This window comes from Melospiza georgiana, chromosome 5 (assembly GCF_028018845.1).
Source record: "Melospiza georgiana isolate bMelGeo1 chromosome 5, bMelGeo1.pri, whole genome shotgun sequence".
In the NCBI taxonomy this organism is placed as follows: Eukaryota; Metazoa; Chordata; class Aves; order Passeriformes; family Passerellidae; genus Melospiza; species Melospiza georgiana.
The window spans coordinates 59,880,120-59,904,473 of record NC_080434.1 but is presented as its reverse complement, the minus strand read 5'-3'; the positions used below and the strand labels follow the sequence as shown (position 1 = coordinate 59,904,473).

Below are 24,354 nucleotides of genomic sequence, written 5' to 3'. Positions count from 1 at the left end.
CATTTTAAGATGACCATGTTAGTAATTTGATCTGCAACACAAATCAGTTTTTCCAAAATCAAGAGGCCGATCCACTAACATATTTAATCACAAGTCCCAATTATTTAATTTCTCCCATCCAAACTATAGCTTTTTACTATATATTTCTAGAAAGCATAAGCATCAAAAACATAGCAGCAAAGTTAAAAGTTAAAGACTGGGGAAGCAAGGAAGGAGGGTAAGATTGATGATTTACAAAAGGTCTTTCATAAGTTTTTCAGTCTTTATGACACTATCACAGAGCAAACCACAAGCACTGCAGGAGTAATTACATTTTATATCATCTTTAAAAGTTATTGCAATAAATCAACATCTACCTGTAGTTTCAAACTCTCTGGCCAATTGATTATTTGTAAATTGAAAATCTGTCCAAAGTGAACTCTAAAATCGGAACTTATTGGTCGGGTAACAGTCCTTGACACTTCCTTGGAGTTGAAAAGGACTTTAATAAATGCTGAGCGTTTCTTCACGTCCTCTCGTCGCAAAACTTCTGCTCTGTAAATATGTCAAACAAGCTATCATAGCATTTTTAATAACATTTTTATTACTTATTTTTAATGAAAATCTGATTTCTCATGGGGAGAAAGAACCCACCTAAAAATAGATGGTATTCCTGCAAAAAAAGTCACTATACTGGAATGACTTCAGAACTCTTACTTAACAGGTGTTTTATCTTCTTGTGAATATAAAATGATTTTAAAATTATCAAGTAAAATTTTGGATCCACAAAAACTAACTCCATATAAAAGAAGTTATCTATGAAAAAAAAATTCTCTTCCACCCTCTTCCTCCAAAGCACAAAAATGATATCAAGTTAAAATTTTGAGGTTTTCAATCATTGGGAGTACAACAGCCAAGCAGTATTCCCTGATGAGGCTATTTGTGAACCAAGTACAAAACAAAGCAGTGTTTAAATTACTGAAATACAGCAGATGTATGTTAAATTGTGTGTGCAAATATGGAAAGTAACAGAAAACAAGTGCATTTATTTCTTTTATCAACAGTGCAATCTCTGGTTTAGTACACAATTCCTTTCTTTTCCCTTTGTTGAGTACAGCACAGACCCTGTGCAAAGGACTAGCTAATGAGAGTGGTACTGCCAGCTGTGAAACCAGTTTCTTTGTATCTGCACCCTGTTCTGTGCAGATGCTCAAGGAATAGTAGAGGGTTCAAAGGGATTGTGCAGACATGCATTTTTTAAGTGCACTATGTACAAGGTTATATGTGACTTGAAAATGAATTAAGTTATATCACCTTCAAAAGCAGAGGTTTCATCACTAGGTGAAACAGAATGGTGAGCTCATGCATCTGAACTTGTATAAACAAGCAATTAATAAATTACAGAAATTCACAAATAAGGTAATTTGCTGGCCAACATTTCTCTTACCGAGGACACTGCTCAGTTGGAGTTATGCTTCCTGAGAGGGTCAGCTCAGGAACTAGAATAGGCTCTCCAGGTTTCCTTCTGCAGCTGTCAGCTTTTTCTCTAACCTGCTGCTCTATTTCCAGGCTATTGGCCATTTTAGGAGGGATGGGTTTTATACGTTCCTCACCAAAATCATGATCTTCTGATTCTTCATCTACAAGAGTATCTTTCTTCTTTTTCTTCTTGGACTTCTGCATATAAAAACAATAACATTCTTTCTGAATGTGTTTCAATCTCTGCAATTTTTTCTCTTGTTCTCTTGATTCACAAGTGCTAAACACAGATGGTGTATGTACAGTAAAATGACAGTATAATTTTAGTATTACACACAAACACATAAAAGGTTTCTCTCATTGTAAAGGACTGCATCAGTTTCAGAATTCAGCAATACATTCCATTCCTATGCTTCAAAATAATAATGTGCTCCAAGCAAAACATTTACTTAATCTTCTCTACCAACTTTCAAAATCAGCATGTTTCTTGAACATTCTGGCTAGATGCTGCCTTCTCACTTGCCTGAGCTACCACGTACATTCTGTTAGGATTGAAGGGAGCTTACTCAGCCAGCAGACACAGTTGTTTGAGATGCACTGTCTGCACACACACTGACAAAACAAATGCACATGTGCCACAAACTCTGGAGCACAAGTGCTGTTGGCTTAGCAATATCTTTAGCATGAGCAGAATGATCCTTTCCCTCCCTTGTGCCAAACAAGAATAAACAAACAGAACAACACAGGCCTTCCAGCATCTCTTGAGCTACAAAACTCCAGTGTTTACATGCATACCCAGCTTAAAACAGCTGCTAAACAATTCCTCCTTCCACAGACTTCTGGATTACTTGGAAGTACAGCTTGCTTGGAAACACCAAGCCACTTCACAACTTAACACATCATAAGCAAAAGAGGAAAGAGAGCAAACAGATTCTGCTCATTAACTAAAGCAGGAAGCCAAACAACTTGTTCACATATTGTTCTTAAAAAATAATGTTTCTTTGCCGAATTTTGTGTTATCCTTCTTGCTCCTGTATTTGCTTTTATATTTATTTAGTCCCACCTAGCTCTAGTGTGTTTGATTCATCTGATCTGTACTAGTAAGAAACCAACAGGAGTGATTAAATTGAAAAGTACTTTGAGTAAAATAAAATAAGGCACTTCAGGGTAAGAAAGAAAGGTAATTTCATTCTAAAAGGAAAGAACCAAAATCCTCTTAGTCTCAAGATAGTTTGTGACTATCACAATAAAAAGATGCCACAATGGTATTTGTGAAGGCATGGATGAACAGTTTGCATTGGGATCAATGTTCATGACTACCTGCCTTCATTTCAAGGTTTACACTTATTAATTTTATCCTACAAGTGAATCTACATGATGTTAATGAGTCATGTGCCCACTTGTGTTCTGATAACAGGAACTTCCAATTCCTGTATATTGGCTTCCTCTCAAATATTTTAAAGCCTTCCGTAGAGGCTGCATGTACATGAAAAGTCTCTCCATTAAAGTATCAGCAGACACACTAGATTCTTGAAAACAGTATTTGAAGCATTTTCTTAAGCTTTATTTTTCTTTGGTATTCAAAAACCCAGGTGCTCAAGCTGGGCAATAATCAGAATAAAGTATAATCACCATCACCCCAAGGAATCCAGTATACTGCCAGCTAACTGTGAAAGCAAACCCGATTTTGCCACAGCTGATTTCAAAGATCATCTTGTTGCAGGGTGCTGCTGCAGCACCTGTAATTCCCAGTATCCCAGTGAAGCACAACTGAGACCTTAACTACAGCACAGATTCTTAGCAATAAAGCTTTTCAAAGGTGAAAGGCTAGAATTAAATCTTTCAGACATTCCTAAACATAGTGAGGCATTCCCAAACACATATTTACACGAGATGATATCAACTGCTAGCTCATTAGAAACACCCCTAATTATTCTGCTTCATCACTCATAGACACAAAGTTCATCCATGCTTTTTCTTTGCAAGAAAGAAATTAATTTAACAGAAATGCTGCAAAATTACCAAACTGAAAGAAAGAACTGAAGTACTGAAAATCAGTAGCAGAAAAACAGTGCCTCACAAAAACCTAATACATTCTAATTTTTTAATTAACAACTACCTGACTGACAAATTCTACGTAGACAGAATGTATTTGAACATAAAATATACACATAACTCTGAAATTTTTTTCTGTATTAGAAGGAGAAATTTTTGACACATTTACTAGTAATTTTTTTTCTGTGAAGTTGAATGATTTAAACAAACCTGTGTCTTCTTCCAGGATTTCCAGTCATGTAGCTCAGTTTTATACTCCTCCATTTTCTTTTCATATTCTTCCATATATTCTTCTAGCAATTCCTTTATCTCAGCCTGGATTTCTGCTTCATATGCTTTTTCATCTGATTTCTGATCAACTTCTTCCCTTCAAAACAACAATTAGCAGCATGTTACATAAAATTACATAAGGGTTACAATTAAGTCTGTAACATATAACAGAAAGCTACTTCTCCATGAATTAACTTCATTATATCAAAAGTATGTTTTATTTAAAAAGACTAGCATAGATACTCTTAAGTGTTGATAGCAGATAATTATATTAATTCCAGATAGTAACTTTCATTACTCATTAGTCTGTAGACATTCCTTTCTGCTACAGTTATTACTTATTTAAACCTTTCCTCTTCCCCAAATTCAAAAGGAATAGCGGTAGGCTCAAAGTGCCAGCACTGCTCAAAGTCTTACTTCTGCATATCAAAATTCTAAGTTTCTAAATTAATTAATCTTATTACAACTCCACTGCTAGCAAATCAATTACAAAACGTGTTATCAAGACATACTTCCTCAAATAAAGTTTCATGGGTGTGTTAGTGAACTTCTGAAAGTCCCGGAGGGATTTAATTTGTTTCCAAACTTTGATAATGGTCTTAAGCAATGTTCTGTCTTTTTCTTGTTCAGCATCACGAAGTCTTCTGGTTTGTCTAGAAATACACATACATAGCACAAGATCAATCAGAATTGTCTCACTCAGTGGAACAGATTGAAAAATTGGGATACCAAAAGCCAAGTGACAGGGGTTTCAGGCTGATTGATGGCTGCAGTGGTTTAAATCCAAGGAACATAAAACTCAGACTTGAAGATTGCAGGATTTGATTTCCTCCTGTATTCCAGTCTCTTTCATTTGGAACAATCTGACTTCAGTTAAGTCTGTTCTGCAGAGATCTCACAGTTTTCGGAAATGCTTATTACAGCTGTACATAATTTAAAATATTTTAAAGTAAATTCATGTAAACAACAGCCCAGAAAACCTACACTGCTGCTGTGAAGTAATGCTCATTATATGTGTACATTACAAAAGATGTTTTAAACTTCATATGCCTCTAGCTCCAGTAAAAAGGACCTGAAGAGATGAAGTAATGTAATAAGTCCTTTGACAGACGTAGAGGATTCTTAATACAAACAAAATTAACACAGTCTTTTTTGTGTCTCAGAATTGATATTTCACATTTCAACCCTCTAATTTGTTTGTAAAAGAGCTATTTATTAGCACTTTTAATGACCATCACACACTTCCAATGTAAATGTCCATACAGAACAAGCACAGGCGGTTTCCCCTATTATCCTGGTACAAAACCAAGTCTGTGATTAAAAAAAAACCAATGTAAACTAACACATTGCTACTTGTAATGTTCAGAGAATGTGGAAAACAGAGAGAGAGTTAGAGGTCAGAGAAGAAAAACATCATACATCATTTAACAGCATAAGCCAATCTAGGGAAAACAAGGAACAAAGAAGAAATGCAGACTTCAGAAAGCAATATGAGTAACTTGTCCACTTCATGAGCTAGCAGTTTGCACATTACTTATCCATGTAGCAACCTTTTCTTTTTTGTCTACCAGATGACTCCAGAAGATGAAACACGAGGAACACAGAGATCAGTAACCACACTTATCTCATGTATGGGATTTGGAAGTAGGACCTTTCAGCAGAGAATCATCTCTGCTAAAATACATTACCCACAGGAACCTGAATCATGGAATGCACAGCATATGTTGGCTTCCTGCTTCAGGAAGTGAAGATGAATGTCCTAATCTGCAAAACTTTTCTGTATTCAGATGACATTTCTTCCTCAAGCCAATGGAAAATTACAGCTTTGATCTCCAGAAAGCAAAGGGTATACATCTGTTATGTTATTGCAGGGTGGAGGAAACAATCAGATTATTTTCCATGCTATATGTCTGTAACTTCTCATGAGTGTTCTACATTGACCATCAGGGAAATGCAATGTTAAAAGAGAGACAAGGCAGGTCAGATGATTTTACCAACATAAGTGGTCCAAGTTAGTACTGAATACCATGACAGCAAAAATTCCTGAGCCCATCTGAGCTTCATATATGTAACAACTTCCAGTAACAGAGCTGTAGCCAAAATGAATTACAGATATGAAAAGCTCTAGAGTAATCCCAGCCAAACTCATCTCATGTTACTTGAGCAACACTGATCTCACTGACTTCAGCTGAGTTTCTCCAGATTCATAATAGCATGAAACTGAACTAAAGCACTCCAGATATAGAAAAACACATCAGATACACAGAAGATGCATTCTTTCTTGCTGGAGTTCACCATCAAGCAAGCCTCAGGTGCCAAAACCCAAGAATCTCATTTCCACAGTGAATTTTCCCATCTCCATTCTCATGCTTTCCCCAGTGAGAGCTCCTGTCTCTGAGGTACAGTATGGTAACTGCACACCTCCTGCTCCTTGTCCTCTAGCAGATATGTTAATAAGATATTGGTAAAAGCTATTCCATTTTAATTGAAGGAATTCTTTTTCCTTCAGTATAAAATAATAAATTATAGACTGCTTTATGTTCTAAGAGGAGTGTGTGGATGCATAAGTTTAGCAGATGTAAATTTCAAGGCTGAAAGTAGAATTGGTATTAAGAACATCTTTCTTCGTCATATTGTGTGTGTATAATGTGACCCATTACATCACTTTACAGTTGTTTCTTTAAATGAATACATTACTGCCTACTCTTAGATTGTGAAAATCTTTCAGACTTTTGTTATTTGCTAGTTAAAAGGCTGTTCAGTATGGATATCCAAAATAACTTCTTTTTTATCATACTGCTAACACTAACAGCTCATCACTGTCCATTTGCCAAAAATAATACAAACTGTCACTACCAAGCCAAAAACTGCAGCACATTTTTACAACTCAGCTTTTCTCCAAGAACAATAACTGTGATCTTGTAAAACAAAATTCTACCACTTTATTTGTATTAACCCATTGGCAAAAACATGGCCAAAATACCTTAGAATGGGAAGGAAATCAAGAACATTTGTGTAATGAGGAAGAGGATGGAAAAAACTAGGAGTTTTGTCTGTTAAACAAACTACCTTATTGCATTGCCAAGGCTTTGTGCCTCCAGCTGAAGTATACTGAAACTGTAATTAAATTTAATTATAGAAAACATAGCAGTAAATAGCTACTAAGAAATTAATAAATATAATCAAATTATACCACTTTAGAATGAAAATTTCAGCCTAAACTGTATTTTCTTCATAATGTTTTATGCAACTTATCAGTGAGAACTCTTAAATTCTACTCTAAATAGCTCTAGAAGAATTTTGAGGATTTAAAAGTCTGACATGAATCATATTCTGTACCAACACTTAAAGGAAAAAAGGAATACAAGTTTAAAAGCCAAGAACTGAATGAATTCATACCCACCTGATCTCCATTTTGTATTCAGGTATGCTTTGCTGAGCCACAGGAACACCATCCCCACCAGCACCTTCCATACTGTACTGCACAGCACTCCTCAAAGCATGCAGCTTGAACAAACAAACAAAAAAGGCAATTAACAGATGGCTTAACAAGGTATCCAGTGTGCTGCACTTTGAAAGGAAAGAGCAATTACTAATGACAGAAAACCCTGAACTACCCTGATTCTGCATTTACAGGGTTTTGCTAAGTCTGTGAGGCGATTCCTCAGCATGACATTTTAATTAGGATCCCTGGATATAGGAGGAAGAATTACTAACTTTTATCACTGCAGCAGATCTAATCAAGGGGAAGACTGATCTAGGGAGCATTCTGAAAGCTCAGGAATGAAGGGTGGAAGTGGATAAAGACCTCAAGTCAGCAAAAACCCCCAAGTTTCACAAAAGCCTTTTTTGGGACTAGGAAGGGCCACTAAAGGCAATCCTTAGTGAATTAGAAAATCCCAGAATCACAGAATAGAATCACAGAATTATTAAGGTTGAAAAAGACCTCCCAGTTATAAACTAAACTATAGCACTAAGTGCCACGTCCAGTCATTTTTTGAACACTTCCAGGGATAGTGACTCCAGTTCTTCCCTGGCCAGTGCATTCCAATATATAATCACCATTTCACTGAAGAAATTCTTCCTGATGTACAACTTAACCTTCCCTGGCACAGCTTCTGGCCAGTCAATCCTCTTGACTTGCCTGGGATAAGAGACTGACCCCCCATCTGGTTACAGACTCCTTTCAGGCAGTTGTAGAGAACAATAAGGGTCCCCCATGAGCATCTCCAGGCTAAACCACCCCTGAAAAGAGGCTGTAGACAGATGTTGGTCTCTTCTGTCAAGTAACAAGTGATAGGACAAGAGGAAATGGCTTCAAGTCTCAGGGAGGTTAGGTTGCATCTTGGGAAAAATAATTTCTTCACTGAAAGCTTTGTCAAGCAGTGGAACAGGCTGTGCAGGGACAGGCACCATCCCTGGAGGTATTTAAAAGATGTGCAGACTGGCACTTGGGGGTTAGTGGGCTAGTGATGGATGTGGCAGTGCTGGGTTAATGGCTGAACTTGATGGTATTAGAGGTCTTTTCCAACCTTAATGAAGACATGGATAACCCAATTGTTCTGTTTCAGACAGCATTAAGGCAAATCCTTCAAAACTAACAGAACAAAATATATCAAGGAATTATTTTGAGACACTGTATGAAATGTCTAAATGGTCTGCTTCACAGAGCACTAAAGTAACTCCTTCAAAAGTACTAATAGAACAAATATACCAAGGAATTATTTTGAAACACTATGAAATGTCTGTCCATCATTAGAACTAGAACCAAATGCTTTATATAAAAATTCAGAAATATCTCTACACCACCTACTGACCCTCATTACACTAATATAAAAATGAGCTTGTATACAATGATTATTTTCCCCATATAATAGCTCTTTAATGTATAAAATAATGACCTTTAGTTTATGGAAATCTGAATGTATATGTACTTAATAATCCAACTAATCTTTGACAGACAAGTGTTCCTGTGTGCCCTGATGACATCAGAATTGTGCTGCCTAATGTTCATGTACACACTTAAACCAGAGAAGACCACTGCCATTACTGCCAATGTACAGAGAGAGGAAGAGGTGGTACACAGGGGATGAGCAGCCCTGTCAAGCTCAACCAGCAGGCCAAAAACAGAGCCAGAAACAGAGGAGTCTACATCCAGCCTTGGGTTCTGCCATGTCACAAGAGTCCCACAGTAAATGTGGCAGCAGTTTGCAGTTAAAATACAGCATCTGTCACAGACACATACCTGGAAATGGGTTCCACTTCTGTACAATCTGGTGAAATTAAACTGCTTCCTTTTACTTTGATTTGATAACTGAAACTAAACTTCACTAACTTCCCTCCATCACTGAATAATGTCTTTTGCTGTCTCCCTGTCAGAGCTGCTGTACACAATCCTGTAATGTCTAATCTGTCACTCACTGGGAAACATTTTGGGTACTCTAAGGAATACTAAGCAAAATGTTATTGTATTCCTTTTACCTTAGCGTTAATTCAAATTCAAAGATCAAATAATTTCTTAATCTTAAAAATGCAATTCTGCACTGAACACACAGCAACTCAGTAAAATATTTAGGGTTTTAACTTATGACAAGTTCAGCTTTTACCTTAAACTGTCATGTCATTGTCTCAACAAAGTAGGGAGACAGAACAGAAATACCTTGTCTGTGAGAAGTTTGGTAAGATTCTTCTGTTTTCTTGCTAAATACTGATCATATAACTGAGCCAGTTTAGCTGCTAACACATGCTCACGGCTAAAACAGGGATGATGGGTGAATATCAGTCCAGAAATATCAATATCCAATTGAAACATCCCCTGAAAATCTCCAGGTCCAACAAGATACTGATTGGTAGATGTCATTTTTATTGCCTGAAAGAAAAAAAAGAATAAAATAGATTTACAGATTCTTACAACAGTATCTTTCAAGGATTTTCTTTGTCAGAAAATGTCCCATTTAGCTACATTTAAATGCTGAGTCAAACTGTGTTAACTTCTTGCCTTATTGACAAGTGGGTGGTACAAAACCACCATGGATATTCTACAAAAAAGTATTTTTATAGTCCATGTGAGGCTGAAATAAGAAGTCACCTTCCTATGCTGAAAGTTCTGCTGAGCAATGAAGAGAATGACACTGGATTAGAAAAGCAGAGCCTGCTAGTTCTCTTTTGACACATTTGTTTGGTATTGTTTTGTTTCCTCTTAGAACTGAGCTCTAGGATAGGGTCCAGCTCTCAGAACAGCTCTCTTTGTAGATTAGGAAGACAAGGAGCTCTCCTTGTAAATTGTGTAGATTAGGAAATATAATATATTTCCTAATATTTTATATATTGCTTCCCCATTCAAACACCAGGGAAATTCCGACTAACAAAGGCAAATGAAAGTTTTCAGCAATAAAGTTTAAAAAAACTACTTCAATCCACTGGATAGAAAGACATCCATGGCTTACATCCTCAAATTAATGAAATCAGAAGAGAATTAACACTGCTTCCAGCCTGACTACTCCGGCTCCCTTATAAGGATCCTTCAGAAGACATTCATCAGAAGACATTCACCAGAGGCACTGTGGTGCTGTAAAAGATTTTTAGTTATGTAGTGTTTGTTGTAGTCCCTTCCTGAGAACAGGAAAAAGAAGGATTTGGAAGGAAATTTAGCTGTTGCATAGGACTTACTTAGCTCTTTTACAGGACTGATATAAATGGCCATGAAACACACTGGAGTCCACCTGATCCTTCCACATTCAGTTTCTCATCAAAAGATACCATGTGTCATAGGAATGACAACTTTAAATTCCTTATGCTTTAACTATTTTTCTGCCCATAAAGGACCCTTAAGCTCAGTGTCTTACCACTGTGACTTAGATATTTCTATGTCACTGTTCATGTTAACATGGTGTTCCTGAACCATGAGCTCCCTTGGCCTATCTTTACATGATCTAAACAGGAAATTTCTCCTGCCTGCAGAAGCACCCTGCACAGATCTGTGCTACTGGATATGCAACCCTGTGGGTTGCATATTTATCACCAGCATCACCTGAAGAGCCACATTTAAATCTCTATCAACAACAGCAGTCAGAAACACTTATGTGTCCCAAATGAGCACTCTATTTTAAAGTCTTAAAAGTCAGCTTTTCCAAAGGGAAACAGAGTTCTAGCAAGCAGAACAAGTAAAGCTTGCTTCAAGATTGCTGAATGGTTTTAACTGAAACTTATTTTGACTTGTACCAATTGCATATTGAAACTGCTGTTTGCCAGGGTAGGTATGCTGTGACTGGAAAAAAAAAAACAACCACAAAAACCCCTGCAAACAAAAGAAAACAAACATGAAAAACAACAAAGAAAAAACTCCACAACCTCCCCAAAATATCTAAATTGATGCTACATAACTCAAAATCAGTCACTGTCTACATGAGCAAACTCTACATATATACTAATATAGAACTACTCTACTTTGGCATGAGAATATCCAAGGGAGCCTCACAATGATCTCAGCAGCTCACAGATTTTAAGGGGTTTGTCAGGAGCTGACACTTTACTGCTTCAACCAGCACTACCTAAACTCTTCATCCATTTGTATGCATTTTTAAAGGAAAAACCAGATATATATACTTAATAAAGTAGAACTGATTTAAAGAACATATATGAAATCACAAAAACCAATCAATAGTCATGGTTCTTAGCACAAAACCCTTCATGTCACCGCGTTTCTGGTGCAGAAGAACTGGGACACCGAGTCTCGGGAATCTCATATATGAAATATGCTTACCTTCCTATAGACTGTTTCAAGTTCTGGTGCAAGGCCTTCTTCAAGTGAGAATATTGGAGGCCTAGTACAAGACTGTTTAATTGGATTAGGCAATGCTAAGATTTTGCCATCATCACCAAACCATTCTTTCCCCTACAAAGGAAAAGAAAATTATATATTGTTTCTTACTTTATAAAGGAATTACTTGCAAAATCATAATTATTGTAAAAAATACAGAATAAAAGGTGACTATGGATTATTTGTGACTGAAATAACCAAAACTTTCCTAATAAACCAAAATGAAATCTTAAAATATACTAGAGGTAAGTCTTGAAATTAAAAGACCAAGATGTTGCTCGAACTTTGATTATACTGATTTACTTTTCCTTCAACATTCAGTGTTATAGATTTGAAAGAAAAAAAAAATCAACATGTCACTTATTTAAATGTTATTTTCTTAAATCACTAAAATGGAAAGAATCTTAAGTCTTGTTTTACACAAGAGCTCAATGGCAGCTCAGATGATTTACCAAAGCACCTCTCAAATCTTCTAGTCCAAAACTACTTAAACAGCATCTATGAAAGCCAACCAGGTAAGTATTTAACAAGCAATTGCTATCCATGGCCCTGCATGTTCAGCATTGTCCTAATTTATCCCTCTGCTCTCATTACCTGGATTCAAATACAGCTTAAACCAGTGCAGCTGTCCAAGAATGCTGCCCTACCCTGTTAGCTTCATACCTGTTCTATATACCTTGTATTTATATTTATTATTATTTTCAATACCTGACCATTGAGCCAAATGTTGATGTGGGAACACCATGAAGCCAAGCAGAAAACTAACTGGATTCAAACTCCCCATTAAAAAATTTTAGAAAAGACATCAGTTTTGTAAGACCCAGTCTGATGTTCTGACAGTGGTGTTACACTAAAAATAGGCTCCTACAAAAATATCTATTTCCCAATATCTGATGCTGCTGAACATTTTGGAGATGAAAGCCCTATATTAGCAAGACCATCCACTTACTTAACTATAACAAAAATAAGATACTTATAAAGATAAATAAAATACTGATAAAAGTTACAACTAAAAAGGTAGCAGTGACTTACTTGGTCCTGTCTGAGTATTCTGTTTTCTAAAATATTTTGATTAGACTGTGTTACAAAGGGCCTTTCTCCAGTGTAAAGACCTTCATCCTCAAGGTACCTGGGCTGCATATTTCTAGGCATCTTCTCAGAAGCAGGCACTAATGAGACATTAAGAAGAAAATCATGTAAAATGTCTTGTAACTGTAGTTTTAGTTTGTTAATTCTTAAAATGATTGGCATTGTGTATTAAGTATGCTATCAGAAGTATTTTATTGCAAAGGTAAAAAAGAAATATAGAATTATAACAGGTCCTTATCTTAATCAAGATAGATATCTTATACTAGTACCACAAAGCATCACAATTCCAATAAACCAATAACTAAAAATTTCCTTACCAAAAATTACTTCCAAGTTACTTAGTGGCAATAAGTGTTAATGGCTGCTTGCAGAACAGTGTAAAAATCCTGGAGCACCAACTGACTAGAGAAGCATTTCTAAGTCTTTCCAATGGAAAATGAAACTTTCAGACTAATCAGACCTTCAGTTAATAAATAGTTCGCTGAAGACAGTCTCATACAGAATACAAAACATGCCTAAAAGAGTTATTTCAGCCAAATAACAGCAGGTGGAATTTGAAGACCTGCCTGCAAGGCTGTTTCACTGTGTGTATGGATTCAGTATTTTTGAAGAAGCAATCTCAAAACAGGGAAGGATTGTGCTGAGGGTTACAACAAAAGTTCTCCCCTAAATCAGAACACAGTGGATCACACAAGAAGTAGTCAGAACTAATTTACAAGACACGAAAAAACAGAGGCACACAGTGTCAAATATTATGACATTGCACTGCAAGCTGCATTGGTACCATTCCAGTACATACTGGGAGACTTGCTTCTATTTCTTTCAGTTCAAATATCAAATAGCAAGTGATACTATAACACAATTTTTTAGGACTTTGAAGTTCTGTGGGAATAAAGCAAAAAAGGCAGAGATATGATCAATGCTGCATACAATAAATAGCAGCAGAAGAGAGGCTAGCACTTTGCATTTCCTACAGACAGCAGTGAGGAAATTACCCCCAAGCAACTGAGGTGCCCTGAGCACACCTGCCAGTGCAGCAGGTGCTGATCTGCTGAGGTGTGCATGCTCCCAGCTGATCCATCTGCCAGACACTCTCACACCCGACTGGATGAACAGTGTCAGAGAGCTGCAATGAAACATCTCTCTCTGCTGCCAGATAGTCAGCACAAGATTTACTCAGCAGATCAGAGGGTGCCATGCCATGCAAAAATCCAGGAACCAGATGGATAAGCACAATCTTCATACCTGCTAACATGCTGGGAATGAAGAGAAATTCTTTTTCCCTTTTCAGTTGCTCAGTGTAGCTTTCACAATCAACAGGTTTCACTACTACAAGGTCTTCATCTGTCTGCCCTATGAATAAATCATCTTTCACTAGGCGTACGTCTTCATCCTATTGGTCAAGTGCAAACTTCTGTTAGTTTGTCTGTTTCTTAAGAAAGTTTCTTGAGAAAGTACACTTTGAGAATTTTTAAGGAAACCAAAGATGCTATTTTATATAGACAAATAATATTTTTATTCAGACTTTTATTAATTTTAACATTAATCCTATAGTTCTCACCATTTCGTCCTCCTCTTGTTCGTCTTCATGAGTTTCGTCACATTCCTCTTCTACCTCTTCTTCTTCACTTAATCCATTCTTTTTCATGGCTCCAGTTTTCAATTTCTCTGCTACAGCATCAAAATTGAAGGTAAAGAAATTATATGCTTCTTCCTCAGAAGGAAAATCATTCTGTAACTAAAAAAAGAAGATAATTTATTATGGTATTCTTAAGAAAATTAGGGCAAGTTAATAAATTGAATAAATCTGCCCATTAATAACATGAAACAGCAGCATGTATAAACATTTGTTACAAGATAATTATTATTATTTTATCTCACACAGAACTCACTCAAATGCTGAAGCTAACTGAAATTGTAAATGATTCATGAAACTTTCTCTATTTCTATATATTAATTCAATATTTCTTGCAAAGTTTTGTTTAAAAAGTTACCTGGTCTAATTTTAACATTCTTATTGTTTTAAATCTAAATAATTTGTGAATCAGAACGCCAAAGTTTAAGTTCTGGCCATATTGCAGGTACCCAGGTAAATGATATCAAGAGAAATTTCTAATGGCCTTTTGCCTCTGAAGGATCCAGGACCCTTTAGCTTTAGGATGAATCCTCTAAGAAAAGAATTAACATTAGTACTTTGTGGCTAATAAATATCAATATACTAGGATGTAAAATGCTTTAACTGCCAACTGGTGGCATTCAATAAAAAGGATTTAAACAGAAGACGCATTTTTCCTGTAAACTCCAGTAGTGTCCAGATGGATTTACGAGAGCTTTTGGGTTTTTTAATCAAATGTCCCAAAGCCATTCTTGTATTTGATGAAGGTTCCTTTTATATACTTCAATTGCTGGCATATACTGCTTATGAATTTTTAAATGAAATAAAATCTTCGCCACTGCTTAAGACTGAATTCTGTCTCCTTCTTCAAACAGAATCATGAAGCCATATAAAGGTTAAATTAAATTAATATTCATTATTGAAATGGAGGAATTGGTACTTACTGTTGACTTTTGCTTAAGCTTTTTTACAGAATCACGAAACTTTACTTTTGATGGTAAGTGCGAGTCACCCTCTGGCATCTCCCTGAATTTATCATTGCCAGACTGCATAAAAACATATACATAAGTTTTAGCATACATTTAGTGAATCATAAAAAAATGCAAACAACTGACTACAGTTATTAGATATTGGATTTTTACAAAAAAAAAAATAACAAAAGAAAACATCACCACTGTGGTAACAAAGGGATTGCATATTTATTTTACAAGGGTACATCTAACTGTTAGCTAATTCCTTTGGGTCCAGAAACAGACTGCAGAGTATGAAGAAAAGGTTCATTGCTTAAATGACAGTAGCTGTCTGCACTGCTGCTGGGATCACTGTTCCTGCACTCCTGAACACAAGCAATCACAGGCTGACGTCCCGAGGGACAGCAGGGAGGCAGCAGTGGCTGCCCTGGGCAGACAGCCCCAGCAGGGCAGCAGGGCCAGGGGTGCTGCAGGCAGGGGCTGCAGCCAGGGCAGCCAGGGCTCCTCTCAGACAAGCCCTGCTGCAATCAGGAAAACCCTCTTTGGTATTGTTTGTAAATGTGGTGTTCATTGCTTGGTGGCTGAAATACACACTTGATTATTTAGTTTATTCTGTCAAACATTATTGCTAGGCTACTCTCTAACCTCATGGGTGACACAGCCCTGCCTTTCCTTGAAAAGAGGTATCATGTTTATCCACTCCCAGTCAAGATCACTGTAAAGGTCATTGGTTCTGAGGTTGCTTCAGCAACTTCATTTAACTGCTTCAAAGTTAAATTTTCATTAGGCTTAACCAACAAAAACACATCTACCATTCTATCTGTTCTTCCATTTTATCGGTTCTTCTTCTTTGTGGCCTAATGGTTAGATTAAAGGAAGACAATTCTTAAGTTTACCTCTATTACATCCATATTTCAAAATAATAATTGCAAAAAGAAAATTTCAGACTCTGTCAATCTGATGGCCACTTGTTTAACAACAAAACAATACCTTGTGCATAAATAAGTACAAGAAAGAAAACCAACATGTAGAAGGTTTCACATATACTTGATATAAAATTAATAAACAACTCTAATAAGTATATCACTTCTGTATTTTCCTAATACAAATATATTAAAACAGTATTACTTAATAAAAGCTGTAAACAATTACTTATTATAATATAACATTGCCAAGAATCTTCCCACAACACACAACATGGCAATTCGTCCCTAGACAGGTGACTTAGCCAGGCTAAATCATATTGTTTGGAATTCCATATCAAGGTATTACTGCTATATGCTGTTATTTCCTGGGAGTAACACATTCTTTGGAACACATTTTCTACAGGCAATTCTTTTTGTGAATTCTGAAGAATATGAGTGCCAGTTCTGCACAGGCAGAGCCTCTATTTTTTTTTCTTAATAAAAAATTCATTTTTTGACAAAGAACATGCTTATACAAAAAAACCTCAATATAAAATGGTAACAAGGAAATGCAATAAAATACAACGACAAAGTTAATACCTGGCATTTAGCAATTGCATTGTTCAAATTTATTTAAAGCTCTATTACAGTGGGAGCCTTAATAATATAAAGATCCTGTTAGAGTAAATTTTAAATACTTCAAGGGATCTTAAGCAACAGAAGTCAAGAACCTCTAAATGACACAAGTTTCACATGATATCCATACTGCAATGTAAGCAATTTATTACCATTAAATATATATAATTAAAACAATAATCAGAATGGTTCCTTTCTGGTTACTAATTCAAACAGCAGCATAATTCTGCTAAATGAAATTGATCTTCAAGAGTGTGCAGACTTTGATTTCTTTCATGTTTCACACTCCCTTTCTTATGATAAGAACAGCAAGACAGAATGCACATTTTACCCTTTTATCCACTCCAACTCCTGGTTTCCTTTCTCTGGTGCCTTTTAAGCGCCTTGGTTGTGAGCTGGGGTCTTCTTGTGATAAAGTAATTTCAGCTTTTGTCTAAGCAAACAAATGAAAAAAAAAATGTTTAGCTGTAATAGAAACAGAAATAGATCAAAGCTACAATGATTCCTAGGAACTCAACACTAATATTTGTGTTAGGGACAGAATCTATAATTATAAAATCAGCTTAAGTGGTTTTCCAGATCCATTTATTAATACACCTTATTAAATTGTACAGCAAACACACAAAGAAATCCATTGCATTCGAAATAGTGTAAGAATTTTTTTGGCAAAGAACACAGAAGGGACTTGTAATGACTGTATCATCTGAATTACAAAACAATGACACCTTTTATGTTACTATCAACAAATTAAATATTAACTTTAGAAAAGAAAATAGCAATACAGAATTTAACTGTACTGATGAACTGAGTACTCTTTCAGCTTCAGAAATAAAAAAGCAGCTATCCCAACTCAAATCCACATAGCACAAAGCAAGCAAAATGAAGTGGGTGTTCCTTATAGGACTGAGGTCAATCAAACAGGACTTCTGAAGGATTCTTACCCTTGCTGCTTTTAGTTTCTCTCTCATTCGCTGCCTAACTGAAAGTTCTGCAGAGCTTGTCCTTGATGTAGAAGGAACAGGTGGCAACTCTGAAACAAAAAAAAAAAATGGAAATATGTTTAAATTAAGTATTTTCTGAAATAAATGTATGGAAAATAAAACCATTTATACCAGAATTCCATGTTCCAGGAGAAAGAACTTGCATGAGAAAATATGAATGAATGAAACATTTTTTTTTGGAATCCAGTCCTTACAATTTAAATGCCTTTAAACTACAACACATCTATCCTTCATTATATACTTTGAACCACTGTAAGAAATACTTAAGCACACTTTTAGTCCACCAACATTTAGAAAAGAAAAATACATTAAGATAAACCTCATCACTACTGATTCTACTCAGAATCATCAAGAGATTTGGGAGAATCCTAATATTTCTAAATTATACAATTTATTGCTTGTATTTCTAGAAAAGAAACATCCATTGCATTTGGAAACTTTCAAAAGAATGAACAAGGTGCAAGTGCTAATCACTTATTTTGCAAGAATTTTCAGCATCTGCCTCAATCTAACACCTTTAAAAGATTTATTAATGATTTGAATGGTGCAATAGTGTTTACTTGTGTACAGAAAACACAAGCAAGAATTCTCAGAAAGTCACATTTTCTCACAGATGGCCTTTGAAAAGTTTTTGGAATTGAGAAAAATCTCTAGCAATTTTTGAAATTTCAGGCTCATGAAAGATTATGACACACAGAAAAAAGGCTCTGTCTGCTGGAGATGGAAATGATGAACTTTAATTGCAGTTTGAAAGGTGGGTACACACTGGAAAAAAATTTAACTTTTTATTCTAACACTGGAACTGAGTCCCTTAAACAGTTATGGAACCTTCACTAGTGCAACTTTTAAGTTAAAAAACAAAACCAAACAAATAGATAAACCCCAACCCTCAAAGAAACTCAATCAACAAAAAAACCACACCAAACTGTCGTGGGGACACAAACCCAGGTATCAAGACTTAGAAAAAAATATTTCAAGGAAGAAGCTGGTCTAGAGTTACCTTTAGATTTTCCTCTTGTGAATTTTTGCTACTATTTTATTCTGTTCAGTTAGCATGCAAAAACATATTCTATTTCATTGCAGCAAATCTGTCATTCAATTCCATTCTGATAAATGCACACTAGAAAGCAAGAGATTAGATGATCTGAAATCCTTTACAAATGTCTGTAAACATTTCCAGACAAGCTAGGTCAACAGTGTAAACATACAAATTAGGGCAGAAAAAAATCTGCTGCTACTTTAGGCACTCATAGAGCATCAGAGCTTATGCTCTGTATGCAGAATTCTTTATTAATTCATCTGCTCCTTGAGACAACAGGGTCATTATCTTTTCTATATATAATGAAAACCATTTTAAGGCTTTGGTAGTTGCATCAAATACTGTGAGATACTGTAGCTTTTTGAAAAAATGGCCACATTAAAAAAAAAAGGTTTTGTTACTTTATTTCTCTGGACAAACACTTTTGCTCTGCTTATGTGAATGGGCTCTACAGCCAACTAAGTTGTGCTCAACTTCAAAATACATCTTTGAAGTGAAGAAAGTAAAACTGATATCCAGGAACACATTACTTTGCAGGATCACCATCAGAAGGCTTAACAATATCCACACCATGTTTTACATTGGAAGTGTAATTATCCTACAGTGGCTTTGGATTTTATGTCAGGCAGAACTAACAAGTTTGCTGGATAGTCAAACTGAAATTAAACCTGAGAACCTGAAAATGTCATGCAGTGCTTTCCCTTGATTTCACCTGCACTCAGAGGGGACCAGAGCCTCTGGATCTCAGTGTGGCTTCAAAGCTCTCTGCACTGACACTGACTCAGAATTTCTGCAAGGATCTCAAAGGATGCAGCAACCAGGCACAAGACAGATGTTAATGCTGTGACCAAGCATCAGTTACCTGAATGAAAACAGGGAATGGTAACTTCCAGCACAGATCCTAGGAAAACTGCTGTATTTTTCATGGATACAACTGCATAAATGCACAGTAAGACATGAACCCAACAATGAAGAAAAATTCACAGCAACACTGCAGTTGTGCTGGTTTCACAAGGCAATAACTACCAGACACAGGCTTTTTATTTAAAGCAATTCTTCTTTTGAAGCCCTTATTTACTAGTCTGACTAGGGGACTGACATATAGCCATGTCATTCCATTTAAGAAAGATATAAAGGCATTAAGCACACATATAATTGGATTAGAGTAAAATACTGAATTTCTGCAAACAGATTGCATTAAAAAATAGTAGAGACTGACTGAATGTTTGAAAGACTAGTATAGAAATTATGCTGAATATTAGGTGAAGAAGTAGCTGATGGACATGTTTCAAGAAAAGCTTGCCAAGAATGATAATCATTCCATGCTAGAAGAAAATAAACCACCTATTTGAGGGATGTGACAAATTGATGATTCCAGAAAAATTATCTACTTCCCACTTGTCTTAAAATACAGTTCCCTTTCCCTGAAAAAAGCAGTCTGGGGGTGTGTATATTTTTACCACCACAGATTTAACATAATATGGTGACAACTATGACAAACTAAAAAGGCCCCAGAATAGAGGTGATATATTATCACAGGCATTAAAATAAAAGCAAAAGCAAATAGTGGGGCAAACAGACAATGCAGAACTTTTCAATGGCACCTGGAAAACTGCACAGGGAAATTATTATTATTTTTTAAATAGTTAGTTATCATTTGGCAAGAAAATGATAATCAGAAATTAATACATAAAGTATCACTCTAACAAAGGAGTGAGAAACTCAAATCTACTCTTACTTGATAACTGGGCAACACAATAGCTAACAGCAGTTGTCAGCATATTCAAAACCATAATATATAGAACATGGAAATTTAAATTATTTATAAATCTGTGAAACTGAATCCTGGAGAAGTGAGGGGAAGTGAATTAAATTTTGAATAGATACATGAAGGCTTCAGCTCAAGGTGTAGCCTTTCTCAAAATGCAACTTCAAAAAACCCGACCAAATAGATGGATAATTTATACTGCAATTAAGTAAACCAATGCTACAGAATTCTACCCAGAATATCTCATATTGTACTTTTCACTTGATGATATGAAGTTTGCAAAATTAAAGGTATTTTGGAAGCAAAAGTAACAGAGCACAATACTTAGGAAAAGAAAACATTTATCACATATGGAAACTAGCGACTAGTTTTCTTCTGAAGAGTACTGCTGAGCTATTCTGTTTATTATTGGAAAATAAGCTTCTGTAAAAAAAAAATAACTAGAGGTTATCTAGTTATAAAAAAAAAAAATCACTAGAGGGTGCCTTAATTTCTCCGTGCAATCAACTCTGAAAATTGTTTGGACTCTGTCTGGCAACAGCATAGCACTTCCTAGCACAAGCTGGTACAGTGAGACTCAGAAAACTTACAGAAGAAATGTATGCAGACACTGAAGAGCTGGAAACATCCCTAAACTGTGAATTAGGTAAATTAAATTGTAAATTGTCTTTAAAAATTTGACTGTGCCATATTTTGTTAAAATGTGCTTAAGGATGGTACGTACATTTTATTTTGGTAAAACTTGATGCTGATGAAAACCAAGTATGTTTATACTTCATTAGATTTTTGTTCTACTGATTTTTTAATATTCTGCTCTTAATTAGATCTTTTATGCATTCTATTTAGGTAAACCATAAACCCATGCAGAAAGATTAGACATCCAGTTCTACCAGTTTCCCACCACCACCTCACTCCATTACATTGTAGGAGTATTTAATGTGTGACATTAAAATAGCATGCCAATAAATCTATACATCTTCATACCCATGAGAAACACTTCAAGCACAAATTATGAGGTTTACAGTACCAATAGGGTTGGAAGGCACCTTTGGAGATCATCCAGTCCAACCCCCATGGCAAGGCAGTCACCTAGAGCAGCTTACACAGGAATGTGTCCTGGTGGGTTTTGAGTATCTCCAGAGTGGGAGACTCCACAACCTCCCTAGGCAGCATTTTCCAGCGTTCAGCCACCCTCTATGTAAAAAATTCCTTCTCATGCTGAAGTGAAACTTTTCAGTTTATGACCATGGCTCCATGTCCTGTTGCCAGGCACCACTGAAAAGCCTGGCACCCTTCTCTAGGCCCCTGCATTAATGAGATCCCTTCTCAGCCCTCTCCAGACTAAACAGGCACAGCTCCCACACTCTCTTTTCACAGGAGAAACAGGCCAGACCCCTCAGCATCTTCACAGCCCTCCACCAGACCCTCTCCAGTAGCTCCATGTCTTTCTTAGTCCTGAGGAGCCCACAGCTGGACATGGCACTCCAGCAGTGGCCTCACTATGGTCAAGCAGAGGGAGAAGATCCCCCCTCTGGACCTGCGGGCCACCTATTCCTGAGGCACCCCAGGATACCACCGGCCCTCCTGGCACAAGAGCACTGCTGGCTCATGGACAGTTTGTCATCCACCAAGACTCCAGATCCTTTTCAGCAGAGCTGCTCTTTAGCAGGTCAGTCCCCAGCCTGTGCTGGTACTTGGGGTCATTCCTCCCCGAGTGCAGGACCCCACACTTGCCCTTGTTGAACCTCACTGAGTTTCCTTCTGCCCAACTCCAGCCCATCGAGGTCCCACTGAATGGCAGCACAGCCCTCAGGCATAGCATAAATGCATACCTGAGCCACTCCCCAGTCTGTACCACCAGGAAACCTGCTGAGGGCACATTCTATCCCATTGTCCAGGTTGCTGACAAACAAATTGAGTGAGACTGGACTCACTATTGATTCCTAGGGAATGCCATGGACTCCTCTGCTGCCCACAGCCCTCTGAGCTCTGCCATTCAGCCAGCTCCTGATCCACCTCACTGTCCACTCACCTAACCCACATTTCCTGAGCTTACCTGCATGGATATCATGGGAGACAGCGCAAAACCCTTGTGAAGTCCAGACAGACAACACCCATTGCTGTCCCCTCACTGATCCATCCGGCCATGCCGTGACAGGCAGCTGTCAGATTGTTCTCCCCATGGCAGAGCCATGCCGACTACTCCTGATGACTTTATTCTACACGCTAAGTGATGACCTCTGGAATGATCTGCTCCATCACCTCCCCAGGTATGGAGACAAGGCTGACTGGCCCGTTCACGTCCAGTTACATAAATACTGCACGTGTACATAAATATATCTGAAAAACGAAGGGCTTTTCATAATCTAACCACATTTAACCGCAATAGGAGGAGGTCGTTCGAGTGCAGCGCTGCCTGCCCGCTCGAAGCCGGAGCTGACCCGGTGTGACAAACACAGACCCCCGCCCACCCCTCGGATGCCAGCAGGGAGCACACAGGAGGAGCGAGGAGCAGCCCGGGAGCGCCGCACGCTCCTCCCGCAGCAGCGCTGCCGTTGTGCCCGCGGGGAGCCCCGGAGCGGGGCCGGGTCCCGCAGAACAGCGCCGGGACTGGCACCAGAGCCCGCCGGAGCCGCGCCCGCCGCTGGGAGTCACTCACCGCGCACTGCCTCTGCCTCGGCGGCGGCGCTGGGCCGTGCTGCCGACATGGTGCCGCTGCGCTCCGCCCGCAGCCCGCCGGGACCCGCAGCGCTAGGCGGCAGCGGGGAGGGAAAGGCGATGGCGGCGGCGCGGCCCGGAGCGGGACCCGGAGCGGCACCCGGCCCGGCCCGGGGCAGAGCCAGCGCGCCTGCGCGGGGCTGCGCGTGCGCGGGGCCGGGAGCGCGCGGCGGGGACCCGGCCGGGACAGACGGACAGACGGACGGTGTGAGGGACGGACGGAGGACAGCCGTCCGCGCTGGCTTCACACCAATATATCTTATATATACACTTATAGACATCTGCCTTATCTTTACAGTTAATCTCCTCATACCATTGGGGTTTGGGCATTCCTTTCCCCTCCTGACATTTTACTGTTTAAACATAATCACCTCAAAAACTGCTCTGCAGGTGAGCAAACGGAATAACTTCGTGGTTTTGTGACCTACGCAAGGCTAAATATATTCAACAATAATTTGAACATAATTTAATCCGCGCTTTTAACCCGCATTCATACTTTGAGTATGGATCAAAATGAAATAGAATTTTAAAAAGCCAAAAATCCAAAACACATCGAGGGTGCCTGCTTCCAGCACTGGTACTTAAGAGTTGCTGTGTATTTGCACAGAAATTAATTGTGCAGATCTGAAAGAACTAGAATGGTACTGACAGGTGAGAAGAACTTAAAAGAGAGTCTTGCCTTACTTATTTCACTTTTCACAGCTATATATGTGAAAGATTCCTATTATTCTCAGTGAAAAATGATCATAAAACATATTTGTCTCCAAGAACTGGACACTAACCTCCATGATTATCCTGGGGATTTTTCACTGCAGTTCTCCTGGGCAGTGGCTGATACCTGGCTGTCACAAGCAACACAGGAATTACTCAGATATGCTTCAATATGTGCATAATGATCATGAGAGATGTTCCACCTGTCATTTCCCCCCCCCCCCAAACACTTAAATTACACGATGTAACATATACAGGCTTAGTATGTGTAAAAAACCTTGATTTTTTTCATAAAGGAA

At 37.7% G+C, this 24,354-nt stretch overlaps 1 protein-coding gene across 2 annotated transcripts in view; it reads right to left on the bottom strand.

Annotated features, from left to right (window-relative positions):
- Positions 1–23,361, bottom strand: part of CC2D2A (coiled-coil and C2 domain containing 2A) — a 53,353-nt gene extending 29,992 nt beyond the window's left edge. For both annotated transcript variants that reach the window (XM_058024527.1, XM_058024528.1), the window contains exons 1-14: positions 23,286–23,361; positions 17,760–17,848; positions 17,150–17,251; positions 15,251–15,352; positions 14,253–14,429; positions 13,937–14,084; positions 12,635–12,771; positions 11,546–11,677; positions 9,443–9,652; positions 7,187–7,290; positions 4,296–4,436; positions 3,724–3,880; positions 1,427–1,656; positions 357–534 (exon numbers count right to left, since the gene is read on the bottom strand). In XM_058024527.1, coding sequence (XP_057880510.1) covers positions 357–534; positions 1,427–1,656; positions 3,724–3,880; positions 4,296–4,436; positions 7,187–7,290; positions 9,443–9,652; positions 11,546–11,677; positions 12,635–12,771; positions 13,937–14,084; positions 14,253–14,429; positions 15,251–15,352; positions 17,150–17,251; positions 17,760–17,848; positions 23,286–23,334 — 1,956 coding nt within the window. In that variant the 5' untranslated portion in view covers positions 23,335–23,361. The remainder of the gene's footprint in view (positions 1–356; positions 535–1,426; positions 1,657–3,723; positions 3,881–4,295; positions 4,437–7,186; positions 7,291–9,442; positions 9,653–11,545; positions 11,678–12,634; positions 12,772–13,936; positions 14,085–14,252; positions 14,430–15,250; positions 15,353–17,149; positions 17,252–17,759; positions 17,849–23,285) is intronic.
- Between the last annotated feature and the right edge of the window lie 993 nt (positions 23,362–24,354).